General features: G+C 40.6%; 1 protein-coding gene across 1 annotated transcript in view; it reads left to right on the top strand.

Annotated features, from left to right (window-relative positions):
- The window catches only part of pitpnc1a (phosphatidylinositol transfer protein cytoplasmic 1a), a 51,453-nt gene that overhangs the window by 22,525 nt on the left and 14,693 nt on the right, over positions 1-14,235 (top strand). The window contains exon 2 of the mRNA XM_005734586.2: positions 11,374-11,522. Within this exon, the coding sequence (XP_005734643.1) occupies positions 11,374-11,522 (149 nt within the window). The remainder of the gene's footprint in view (positions 1-11,373; positions 11,523-14,235) is intronic.

Genomic DNA, 14,235 nt, shown 5'->3' with positions numbered 1-14,235 from the left:
GTGTATCCATATAAATGGCCCACCCTGTAGATTTAATCCAGTAGAAGCATTTGCCAGTGAACCAAGGTTGTGGAACTTTGCTACATTCAGCTGTGCCCTTATTCACAAGAGGTCACCGCAGCAGGTAGTGCCACATGTTTGATTTGGCAGATTTATACAACAGATGCCCTTCCTGACTTCCCCTACAGGGATTTCTGTGTCCTCCTGGGACTGAATCAGGCAGGCAAATGTGTAGACCTCTATACAAAAAACCCCAAAAACAGTATGTTTCCTGGTGCATTTATTTAAGCGGTATAGTGTCATATAAAGTTTGTGTAATTCAGTTAAATTTGGACCGTTGGTAGGCATTTACTAGGCAACATGACAACATCATAATATATTATTCATAATAAAAGTTTTGTGGATATAAATTAGATATTGTTGTGAAATTAAAATGATACAATGCAGTGTTACAAGTGCATAAAAGCTGCAAATGAATAATTTTTGCCTGTTGGCAGGTAGCTCCTAAGCAGCATGATGACATCATAATAACTGATATAGATAAGATCCTTCACGGATGTACCTCTAATAAACAGTAATAAAAATGAACCACATCAACTGTAACATTAAATATAACAGTTATTAACAGTTATAATGCAAAAATATACATCATAATGTGGCGAATGTGGCTCAGGAGAGCAGTTTTTCTACTCATTGGAAGGTGATTTGATCCCTTGTTCCTCCAGCCTGCATGTCGAAGTATCCTTGAGCAAGATACTGAGCACTCAGTTGCGTCTGATGCATCCATCAACATGTGAGTGTGTGAATGTTGGGTTAAATGGGCCAGTAATGCCTCTAGTGATGCCCGTGGAAACCACTTTATCTCCCAAATAAGTACCAGCTCATATTAAACTTTAATAATTCTTTACTTTTAATTTTGTATTCATGAAATACATTTTGATGCTAGTACCAGCAATAAAGTTTTAACAGTGTATAGATTATGGCATTGCTACCCTATCTGAGTATCTCTCCACCACAGCTACTGAATGTTGGCCCATATCTGGACTTTGAACGTCACAGAGCTGCATGAGCTTGGTGAAACATGTGCTGCTGCAGGGATGATTTAAATGGCCAATCGTCACTTGTTTTTGGCACAGCCAAAGCATTGCTACTGATTATGGAGTAGAGAAATATACTTTAACTGTTTCAGGTGGATACTTGATATTTCATGGATGGTTTGACACAATCCAGTCCCCTCATCAAACATGGAAATCAATTAGATTAGATCCACTGTCAGACCGTACGTAAAAACTTTTACAGAGCTGTCTGAAATCTCTGACTCTATTATTAGCACTCTGTTACATTAGCAAATCAGCATTTCCAATATGAAATTAAAATAAAGTGCTCAGCACAGCAAACAGTGATGGCATTTCCAGGCTAAATGGGAGGATTGGCTTATTTGAATTGCTCCAAAAGTATTGCTGTGATTGATGTCTTTGTGTTATTCATAAACTATAAAGCCAAATTTGTAATTGTGACACCAAGTGATTCACTATCACTTCACAATTGTGTTTTTACAGCCTTAATAATCGCTGGACTGTAGTAACACTTGCAAACACAGTTGTATGTTAGATGATATCCCACACATACATGCATTAAAGGACTAACATAGGGGTGAAGGCATATTACTGGAGATGACTTAAACCACTTAGAAAGCTACACATAAACATCAACCATTTGTCATTGCTGTTTTATCCATGTATTGGTCATCCTTTTGAAAGCATTGCGACTTCACTGCTGCCTCTGCCAGCACAGTGACTGCAGTACTGCTGAGGTCAAACGTGTTACCGATTCAGATTATCAAAAGTGTTATTACAGGGTTTGAAGTGAGGCGCTGTGTTCAACCATGCTTATGCTGTGAGACAGAGGGGGAGGAAAAATAGCATCAGAGGATGGAAATGGCAAAGCAACATAAAGGAGTGTCAGTAGAGGAAAAGTTGAAGGAGAAACTGATATGCATCGAGGAGGGTATGAATGCAGAAAGGAACAGGAGTAAAAGGGAGGGCAAGAAACAGCTGCACTCAATCAAGGCCGGTTATGTAATGTCTCACAATCTGTCAGCTTCCCAAACATCTTTCTTCAGCGGCTCTTACTTTTTTCTTTTTTTTTTAATCTCCCATCCCTGATCATCATCTCTACTTTTTAAGGACACTCTTACAGTCCTTTCTCCTGTTTCATGCCTGGATATCATTACATTATTCTCATCAGCCACTCAATGTGCTGCCAGGCAGGGGGTAAAGATGATGCATAGCGGAGTGATCCATAGTGAGTGATCTTGATGTTATGTAATCTTTGGTTCATTGACCTCAGACGCTGCAGAGTTGGAGAAAGAGGAGAAGCTAACGAGTTAGAGAGGTGGGGGGAAAAGATGTTATAGAGGGGAAGCACGACGGGAGAGTGCTCTCTCCCACCTGCAGCAATCAGTATTAATAAATTTCACCTCACCACACACCTTTGACATAGTTTATGCAACACACTCTTGTTCTCAGCAGGAGCTGTGAGAAAGCTTGTTTTTCAGGTGTGCTGTTTCCACGGCTAAATTCACCCAGTGGAGCTTGTTTTATAAACTACAAATTAAAAATTAAATATCTGCAATCTGCTGAAATCTATAGACTGTGAAAAAATAAAAGCTGGTTATATAAAACCTGCTCACATTGCTTTCTGTTTAAAATTTCTATTATTGCTTGTTTATTTCCCCCCGGGGGGGGAAATGTAGTCGGTTTGTTTGTTTGTTAGCGATTTAGCCTCCAGAGTTTTCAAGATGTCGTTTTCAAATTTTGTGCGATGACAGAAACCAATAACGGCCCGAGCTGATTTAATTTTGTCAAGGTCAAGCTTTAGGCCACAAATGTGAAAATCTGTAAAAATGTTGTATTATCTACAATCTTTTATGGATCATCTTCAAACTTACAGCATACTGCGCCTCAGGGAATGTGACCCTGGTTGGCTAAGCATTTGATTTTGACCTTCATTGTGAGTGCCTGAGGTCAAAGTTGACCTTGAAAAAATTTTCAAGAAACCATATCGAGTAATATGTCATATGAAACGAAATGGAGAGAGCTGTACAACGCACTTTTTAATTTTTCAACATGATGCCCTAGAACCTCACAGTGATGCCACAAAATGTTTATACTCACACACTGCATGAATATATCTTAAACTCTCACATTTTTACAGCTTATGGAGCCAAGATTTCAGCCAATTCTTCTCCAATCATACGGGTTAAGATAAATAAAAAAAATACACCGTTTTGGTACGTATGCTTCAAGGCCAACGGTCAGGGTTACATGAAAATGCTTTAGTTTCCACTGGATTATATTAGTCAATATATTAGTCAACGGGGAGACGTGAACACTTTTTTTGTTAGCTCTTTAAAACATTTTTAATGAAACATTATGACTTCGCAATGGCACAAAAAGCTTAATATACTACACTAGATTAGCAGTATTAAAAATGCTGACAACAGCACAAATTATCTATGAAAACAATGCAGATGTTGTTATTGGGGATTTCCAAAAATGATGCTGATGTCAGCAGGTTATAAAAACAAATATAGATTTACAATAGCCCTTAGCCTTCGGGCTAGAAAAGAGTTTGTGGTGGTAATTTTCCATCTTCCATTCTGAGCCTGTATTTTAGACAGATAATCACATCTGGACCACACCTGGAGTGTTTATTGGGATTAGTATGAGCTTCTTAATTACTTCAAACTTCTGCTCACTCTGTATTTTTGTAGAAAAGTGCAATAAGTATACATACTAACAGTATACTTATACAATATACTATAATATGCGGGGGGAGGGGAGGGGGAAATCAGTTTGATTCACAGCCAAAAGTGAGAAAAATGTCTTTAAAGTACTTAGACATCTTCTCTCAGCCTTCCTTTTATTAACTGATCCATGATAGTAACATACCATGTTCAGTTCCATTAATTTATTAATACATTTAAAGGGCATAAACAATAACCCATGCATGAAACCTCCTGTATTCCCTGCAGAAAAGGCCCTAACACCAGCTTCTCTTCCTCTGTCACTCTACTTTTCTCTCAGCGGCTGCACTGCCCGAGTGCTCGAGTGAGGCTATCACACTGCGAAAGGCAGCTGTCCCCGTGTGCGGCACAGAATTCATTAGTGTTAAGCTACTGTAACAGTTTGCTTCAGTGAGCCAGCTGCCACCCTTTGCATCCTCCCACACTGCCTGTGTCACCTCTGTGGAGAGTGAATTCATCAAACCTTTGCAGGGAGTTTGAGCTCACCTTCACATTTTGCTGAATCAGCACCAGAGGAGAAAATACAGTCACTCATATGCACTTACTCTCAACAGCATGCCCACGTTTGTGCTGAAACGGCAGAATGTGTGCCAGTGTCTGTGCGTGTGTGTGTACATCAGCAGTTACAGCTTTAGAGCTGTAAGAAATTTTACAAACCGAGGAAATGTTGGAGTAGAGAGACGCTGTTTAGGCTGTTAGAAAGTATTCATCTGAGATGTATAGGATTAGTGTTTTATAACACAGGTATGATTTGCCCAGTGATTTAAATAAGGCAGAATAAGTTGATTTAAATTTAAAGCAATTACTGAAAGCCAGTTCAGGACAGGTTTGGATTATTAGTTTTCTAATTTAGTGTAGTTTAGTTGAAGTTTAGTTGAGTCTAATGTGTCAGGTTGAGTCAAAATGCATATTGGGTCCCAGCGTCGATAAAACTGAGTAGGGTTGAAAACCTCCCACTGCCTTTGCACATTTCATCTATCGGTTCTCTTTTTGGGGATCTGCCTCAAGTGGTCATTCGAGGAACTGCAATTAATTTTTTTTAGACTTTTAGGATTTGCTGCTTAATAAGAAGCTGAACCTGTTTTATGCCCTAACCTGCCTCCGTTATTTCTCTCTCGCCTAATTTCAAATTGAGGAGAAACCTGATGTCAGGAATATTTTCTGTGAGCTCTAAACAGGATTTTTTTAGGCCATCTTTTCATCAGTTGTGCATTACATGTAAGCTAGTAAACTGTCATTCTCTTTAATAGTAATAGAGTTTTTGTGATTTTGTTTTATTGCTGTGAAATTGTCCATTTTAAATATTTTCCACTGCTTTGTTTCTAACTATGCTAGCAGAAAGACTGTTCGTTTGCTTTTTAAGTCTACAGCAGCATCACATGTGGCGCTCTTTCTCCTTCTGTTTTCAGCATGCTTCTATCCCTATACTGATTGGACATGAGCGAGACCATCTTAGTAACATCTACTGCAGATTCACCATGCATTTATCCTGTTTGTATGACTCTTTAAGGCACAGGTCTTATATGGAACTCCCACACCTCTGAAACAGCTCTGCACTGGAGCCAAATGTCCTTTATGACAGAATATGAGCACAGGCAGCTCCACAGCAGTCCTCCTGATAGTATTTTTAATGGAGTTCTTTGATCTGATGTATGATATTTAGTTTAGGAGTTGTGCATTTGCTCTGATGCTAGCTCGTTTCTGTGAGATGAGCAAGAAAATGGAAGCTGCTGTCTCACGTAGCCTGGAGGCACGATGCAGTATGTGTTTCTGTGCCTCTTCTGCTGGAAGATTTTGAGAGTGTGTTTTGCAGCTGAATTTAAAAATGTGACTATGATGCGATTATTATGTAATGTCACCTAATGTCCTTTTGTCATATAGTTTTAGATAAATTCTCCAAGTTTGTACAGTAGCTTATGTATTAATGTACTAGTGTTGCACGTGATAGTCAGACTCGGAAAAACAGAGTTTGGAGGCCGCAGCATGATCAAAATTATTGAAACCGTGTGCAATGAACTTGTTGCCTTTTAATGATAAGGATATGGTCAACGAACACTTACAGTCAGCTGCCATCTTCACTGCAAATAAACAAGAAAACCAGATCTTCCAGGAGAAAAACCATCACAACCGTGATGGAGAATGCAACAACACGTACAGGATAACAAGCTGTCTCATAGCAGCTGAAACTATGAGACAGGAGAAGTATATATGCAAAGCACAAGAGAAAATAGGTCATCAAAATAAAACAGGAACTACCTAACAGCGAGACAAGGACTAAGACACATGAGCTTGACAGAGAGACAGACAAAATACTGAGACAAGACTGAGGGGACAGAATGTTAACCTAAGGATTTACAAACACAGCGAAAGGAATGAAACCAGAACACTAAAGGAGCTTGTACCGGGCATAAAGAAATAAGAAACAAGGCACGTAAACACGAAGAAAGAACAGAGAGATAAATATAACCATAAAACAAAGATACAAAACCAGAAAAACCCTTAAACTTCCCCAAAACTTAAAACCCTGGATGCAAGACCCAGGTACCATGACGGTAAAGACATGACTACTGATTTCAAGCACAGCCAGAACCTCCAGATCTGAGACAGAAATTCCCCCACAAATAGGACAAAAAGCAATTTAACTGCACAATGACATAGGCACATGGCAATTTTGCTTTTATGTAACCAGAATACAACCAGGTGGTCATCAAGTGAGTCACTCTCCTAATGCAAAGATACTCATCACAGACGAGTTTTACTCAACAATGTAGACTGACTGACTGCAACATGCCAGGCTGCAAGGCAATTACTTTGCCATGAAAAATGGCTCCAGAGAACGCAGGCTGTTGCACGCTCCGCCGCTGGGTAACCAGTTGCAATGAGTCACTAACAGCGAAAAGTGCTGCAGTCGTCCGACAGCCACAGATTTGTGACCATTTCTGACCATTAAGAGGCGAGGATGTGACCTCAGGGAAGAGCTGGTGTGTTTTAAAAATGCCTTGTTATTTATTCATAGCGCTGAAAGCATTTGTGGTCCAAGCCTGAATATATTTGTTAGGCGGGGTTTGATAAATTAGCAGCAGCGTTTGCCAGAATCATTAAATACATCTCCATGTACATTTGAAAATGCTTTTCTTGGCCGGTGTTTGTGTGCTGACAGAGGGTGTTTATATCTGCATGTGCCCTCTGATGCTAATAATTCATCCACCATATGTGCAGATGAGATAGAACAACATGGATGGATTTCACAAGTAAAGAGTTTAAAGCTTTTCATACCATTGCTGTAAGAAATGAAAGGATAATTTTCTGTAAATATATCAAATCTGGCTTTATTGATCAGCTTAGATGAGTTTACAAAAAGCAAATCCACTTCTTTGGCATGTGTCCAGATGCACACATGCACACCCAGAAACGGACATAAAAATTAAAGCTATTTATCTCGACAGGAGCGCAGTCAGTTATCCAAGAATACTGAGCGCTGTGAGCAGCAATTACTCTGTCAGTGGTTGAATTTTAATTACATTTTAGCACTGTGCCCGGTATTGTCTCATGTGTGTAAGTGTAATTGTGTCTGCGTGTGTCCTTATCTTACAGTAGCACACTGTAGCACAATGACCACAGTTCCTCAACACCTGCTGTTGCGTTAGAGCAGGGAGCCAAAAAACCAGAGAGAGACACACACAGAGTGTGATCACAGTAAAAGGCTTAATGCTTTCATCTTAAAATGAATATACTCTGTCTTTTAAATGCATGACCACAGACAGCCAGCCAAAGACTGGAAACAAGATGAAACAGTTAGCCTCGCTCTGTCCGAAGGTAGCAAAATCCACCTATCAGCATTTCTAAAGCTTAAGGAAAAAGAAGCTCAAAATTTTTTGCTTTAGAGTTCTTTAATTTCTCCCGCCTACTGCAGCCCTCTTCTTCCTCAACTCTATTCTTTTGATATGTACAATAAGGCACGATTCATCCTGCACTTTTACTGTAATTTTGTTCCATTTTCTCGGGTCACGCTGGCCAAAAAAATAGAAATTTTGCCACCAGCACCAGGAGCAGCTCCATGAGCAATCACAGTCCACTACTTTAATTTCAAGGTTTCCATTACTTGAGCGCCAAAGGTGACTGAACTCTACGTGGCTTTTACCAGGTAATGAGCTAAGAGCAAAGTTTGGAGGTGAGCAAGAATAGGAGTTCAGAAAGTAAAAGGTTGGATTTTAGTGTATAGGTGGAGACCAGGTAAAGAGGAATGAGACAGGAGGAGGTGTAAATAGGAGAGAAAAGAAAGTATACCTCGGCTGATGAGAGCTCATATTTTTCCTTGCTGTCCTTGATCCTGCCCAGAGGCTCTAGAGGGAGAAAGAGAGAGATAAAAAGAAATTATTCATGGCCACTCTAACCAAGGCAAGGGCCACTTCTCCCTTCTAGTCATTAGAGCGAGATTTCCAAAGACAACAATGAAAAGCAGCCCCTCATTCATCAGCTGCAGCTTTCAGGTAGCCAGCAGACGGCGAGCCGGATACAATGCCTGGCAGGGAGCACAATGGCCGGGCTGTTTACACAACATGTCCAAACCCAAATTAGTCAAAGAGGGAAACAGAAAACATGGTGCTTAATGGTAATACACTGTTGCTAGTCATCAGTATGATGGGAGGGATGTTCAGAGGTCCTCTTGAGTGGGCACTCTGCCTTGATGTTTTTCATCCAGCGTGGAGATTTATGTCAGCTCTTCAACCATCTCTCATGTTTCAGCTACAACAGGAATATTTTGATATGTACAACAATCTCCTTTATCCTTCTTTAGCTGCCTCAGTGTCGGAATTCTGGATTTCATGTCATAGACTGGACAAAAGAATCTCTCAGGTTTTCTTTGTATTTTAAATGAATAACACACTTTTGTAAACTGGTTATCATGGGTTGATTTGGTCATGAAATATGTTCGGCATATGATGGCATGTTTTTAAATTAAAATGAGTGCAAAAGCAGCCAGTGTCCAAAGAAAAACCTTTTCAGAAGGGAAAATATGTCCTTTCAGCTGCTGACTGCTCCACTGAGCTCAGCACTAGCAGGCTGTACAGATGAAACAATTAGATAACAGACAAGGAAAAAGCTCCATGAAGAACTTAACTCTCTGTGTGTTCATTACTCGAAGCAGCCAGCTTTGACCAGTGATACTTTTTTTATGAATCACATTATTCCTTGTTGTTTTATGCGCAAATTTTGACAGACTTACTTAAACGTGAGGACCGCAAAACAGGATGCAGGAGTCAAGATAATAAATCTACAAAAACAGTTGTTTGATGTCAGCGGAAAAGTGCACAGCGGGTGAAGACAAGAGGATAAACAGACCGTAACTAGGACCCGGAAATTACACATTGACAAACACAGATGAGGAAACAAAGGAGGCATTATGAGAAACTGGGCATATTGAATTCCTGGAAAATAATGCAACACAAAAATTTCTCCAGAAAAGGAAAAGCTTTGGATTCATAGTAGAAGTTGTGCCTCAGCGCTGCAGCCAAAGGCACAATTTTAATTGTGGAGGTAAAATGGTTTGTGTTGCACTTTTTCACAGTTTCACTACAGCTTGGACAGCATAGCTGGACAGTTTCTGTGGACAAGCCTGGCGCTTCCATGAAAACTACAGGCAACTGCAGCAATCTGCGAGTGAAATACGCATGGGAATTCATGTGGAATACACATTTTTCACTAGGGACAGGTTATCCTTGAAATTTTTGCATATCCACTATATGATAATAAAAGTCTATCTATCTCTGTGGGTTTCTAGGGGGAAATGGGGGTCATTAACTGGTCTCTAGGCCTGTGTAACTGGAGCTTTAGCTTTAGTTTTCCTGGTAATCTTCATCCATCTCCAGCAACCACTTACAACATGTTGGTGAGCTTTTATTTTTCCCTTACGACCAGCGGTTGCCAGATGGTCAAGGATCTGTGTCTAAACCTGTGTAAACAGGACCTTTTTCACTTGATCTTAAATTGTCACCATGATTGTCCCGTACAAAGTGGCTGTCAAGTTAATGTCACATGGTAAACGTTCACATATCTGTAAAATCTCACTGTATACGCCTGTCAACTCCTTGTCTACAATGGCACACTTGTGTGCGCTCCCCGTTTAGTGCTCTGGACTTTTGGCTGTTTTTTGGACTTTGACATCCATTTGAGCAAAAGGTTTATTTTCAGTTACTCTGCCTGCTCTTGATGCCCTTTGTCCTGCAAAACATGACACCGAAACTCAAATGTCTGATGAAATCCAAAGTCCAAGTAGCTCAACTGTTTTTTTCTCTAAGCAACAATTCAAAATGCCGCAGTATAAGCTCGCACGTATGATGAAAAGAAGCAACAAATATTCACATCTCTTAAACTGGAACCAGCTCATTCTTTGCCTCTTTTGATGTGCTGATTACCATATCAGCTGCAAGAAGAGCTCAAAATGTGGGCAGGCTCGTGTGTTTGTGTGCGACTAAATACAGGTTCCACATCTATTATGCCTGGTCTGTTACTGTGTCATTGCAGTGGAAAAACTATGCCAGACTCCAACAGCTGTGCTGTCAGAAACTCACAGCCATCCACATTTCAGCTGGGAATTCTCTGTCACAGCTCATTGCTCTCCTCTGATGGTCAGCAGATGGAAAAATTTGGCATTGTGATATAAGAAGTTTACTGATATACATGAGCTCTGTTTTTTTTTCCACTACACTATCACATTTCACTCCACTCCTTCCTTTATGTGGCTGGATGTAGAGTCACAAGTCAACAGCCCAGACGATCCTATTTTCCATTAGCTTAACACAGCTATCCTTGGTTGGAGCAGTGTGTGTGTGTGTGTGTGTGTGTGTGTGTGTGTGTGTGTGTGTGTGTGTGTGTGTGTGTGGGTGTGTGTGTGTGTGTGTGGGTGTGTATAGAGTCCTGCATGAGCCCTTGGCATTCCATCAGCGCGACATAAGTCACCATCAGGGCAGTATCAGTTTCCCCAGCGCGTAAATAGTCCCATGAGCAGTTAGAAATTCTCGCTCCTGTGCTCGTCGTTTTCGAAATGTATGGAAAATAGTTGCCGTGTGACAACCCCCCACCCCTACCCAGTCTGTCAAGGTGGCCGAAAGTGACACTGTCATAGGCCCAAGTGGGTCAGTGAGTGATGAGTGAAGGATTGTGTGTGTTGACTGATGTGTCACAAGGGACCATGGGATGGGTTCGTGTAACTGTCTGTTGCCACTGTTACTATTGTTGTGCCACTTGGTCCTGACCTGACACGAGGCCTTTATCACTGTGCTGCAGACGGCTCCTAATCCAGCAGCTTTCTTTTGCTATGGTGACTGCCCCCAGGTGTCAGGAGCGTGCAGGTGCTGTAATCCTGGTATTTTCTCTCCCGCATTTATTTTTATGGCTTCCATAAAATCAGACGATTGGGTCAGTTCCTGGACTTTCACCAAGAAGATTTTGTTTCCGTTAACTTCGGCCGCATCAGCATGCTTATTCAGATGTGTAAAATGTTAATTGCCTCCCTATATTTGATAAAGTCTCCTTTTTCTTTTTGGTCCTCCTTTGTTTTTCAGTACCGGATCGGCCAGCTGTATATGATCAGCAAACACAGTCATGAACAGAGTGAACGTGGAGAAGGTGTTGAGGTGGTGCAGAATGAGCCTTATGAGGACCCAGAGCACGGATCGGGCCAGTTCACAGAGAAACGGATCTACCTTAACAAGTGAGTGTAATTTCCCACCTACAGTGGGCTTGAAAAAATGAATAAATAAAAAAGTATTTGGACTATAAACCACTGAGCAAACGTCTAAATCACTTTCATAAGGGCTTCTAACTTGCACAAACCTATATACTAACATATATACTGTCAAATTCCATGTATATATGTAAAGAATATAGCTTATATACTGTATATATAGTAACCAATGATCTATCCTGTATTTATTCCATAGATTTTTCCAAAGGCTTTGCACTCAGCATCATTTTACAAATAAATATAAATACACTATATATGTAGTTATTGTCTGTGTCATATTGCTGTTGTCCGTGTTGTCTATTCTGTTAATGCGTAGAGCGAAGAAAAAGATAAAGCCCAGTTCCTTGTATGTGTACCCATTCTTTGATAATAAAAGGCTACTCTGACTGTCTAGCACTTTCTCTGACAATAATAATTCTCAGCATTGAAGCAGTTTCCATGTATTGAGCTTCTGCTGCTTAGTTGTTACGTGATTTGACAAGTTAAAGACAAGCTCACTTATGTGCCTCTGCATAGCTGTCACTGAACTCATTCTTTCAGCGTGTTAACACACGATTAGCCACTGGTGACATGTCTAATGATCTGCTCTGCTGAAATTAAAATCTAAAATGAATGCCTGACAAAGGGTGTGTTGAGGTTGTAAAGAAGCCCTCTCAATGCTTTTTCAACTAAAAGCAATGCCAGCTACAGTGGCTTGCAAAAGTATTCGGCCCCCTTGAACTTTTCCACATTTTGTCACATTACAGCCACAAACATGAATCAATTTTATTGGACAACTATTAGTCGTGCACTGCACAAAGTTGGCCTTTATGGAAGAGTGGCAAGAAAAAAGACATTGTTAACAGAAAACCATAAGAAGTCCTGTTTGCAGTTTGCCACAAGCCATGTGGGGGACACAGCAAACATGTGGAAGAAGGTGCTCTGGTCAGATGAGACCAAAATGGAACTTTTTGGCCAAAATGCAAAACGCTATGTGTGGTGGAAAACTAACACTGCACATCACTCTGAACACAACATCCCCACTGTCAAACATGGTGGTGGCAGCATCATGCTCTGGGGGTGCTTCTCTTCAGCAGGGAAAGGGAGCTGGTCAGAGTTGATGGGAAGATGGATGGAGCCAAATACAGGGCAATCTTGGAAGAAAACCTCTTGGAGTCTGCAAAAGACTTGAGACTGGGGCCGAGGTTCACCTTCCAGCAGGACAACGACCCTAAACATAAAGCCAGGGCAACAGTGGAATGGTTTAAAACAAAACATATCCATGTGTTAGAATGGCCCAGTAAAAGTCCAGATCTAAATCCAATCGAGAATCTGTGACAAGATCTGAAAACTGCTGTTCACAGACGCTGTCCATCTAATCTGACTGAGCTGGAGCTGTTTTGCAAAGAAGAATGGGCAAGGATTTCAGTCTCTGTGCAAAGCTGGTAGAGACAAACCCTAAAAGACTGGCAGCTGTAATTGCAGCAAAAGGTGGTTCTACAAAGTATTGACTCAGGGGGCTGAATTATTAAGCACACCCCACTTTTCAGTTATTTATTTGTAAAAAATGTTTGGAATCATGTATGATTTTCGTTCCACTTCTCACGTGTGCACCACTTTGTGTTGGTCTTTCACGTGGAATTCCAATAAAATTGATTCATGTTTGTGGCTGTAATGTGACCGGGCCATTGCAGTACCTTGGGTCTTTTTCTTTTTTCAACTATTCTGTTGTAGATTTTCTGCTTTGCTTGGGAATATTTTCCTGCTGTAAGACAGGTTTAGCTGACTGCGTCATGTGAACAGGTGTGTGACAAAAAGAACGTGGACCCAGATGCAGGACTCAGTAGACTGACATAACTCAAAATCACAGATTTATTTTATTGCTGACAAAAAGGCAAATTAAACAAAAACCAAAAACAGTAATTGTAATCTGGCTGACAAGACAGGGGAAGATAAACCGAACATCATGCACAGAAGAAGAGACACTGTCAAAATAAAACAGAAACCATGTAGGTAACTTGACAGGACAAACCAGCAAACCAGAGAACAGAATACTGAGACCAGACAGACACAGGGGCATGACTGGCGAGACAGAAAGGAATACAAACACAGCAATAAGACAGACTACACATGGAAACACACAGAGGCAGTAAAAACAGCAATGAACTAGAATATAAACACACTACAATACAATGTATAGAGGTTAGTATGACCAGGGAAAATACGTGACCTTGGGGCAATTGTACTTACTTTTCTACAAGACTGGATGTGATTCTGTGAAACAGTTTTCCACTGTTACAGATCCTTCCGGTCCGCTTAAGCCCTGATTATAATCATGAAAACGCTCCAAAAGGCACTAACAATGCAGTATTTGAAGAGATTAAACTGGAACAATCTATTACATAAACTCGATGTCTAAATGTGTCTATCCATTAATCCATTAGAATTTACTGAATTGTTGTGCAGGTAAAGCAATGATGTTACTTTCTATTATTATTATTTCATATAGTCTTATTCTGGTAAGATAGATTCTGTGAGACAAGATTGAGCCGCTCACTGCCAAAAGTCAGACTGTGAGATAAAAAGCGATCCATGCGAAGAATACCAAAGAAGGCTGAGGTGGAAGTTTTTGTGCTCTGAAGTGACAAGTAAGTGGGCCTTTGGGAAATATAAAGTGTCACTGACAAACTCAGTGAAGAGG

The sequence above is a fragment of the Pundamilia nyererei genome, unplaced genomic scaffold (assembly GCF_000239375.1).
Source record: "Pundamilia nyererei isolate P.nyererei 1_Seehausen unplaced genomic scaffold, PunNye1.0 scaffold00059, whole genome shotgun sequence".
NCBI classification, from domain to species: Eukaryota; Metazoa; Chordata; class Actinopteri; order Cichliformes; family Cichlidae; genus Pundamilia; species Pundamilia nyererei.
The sequence above is the reverse complement of the archived record's forward strand: the minus strand, read 5'-3'. Positions and strand labels throughout refer to the sequence as shown.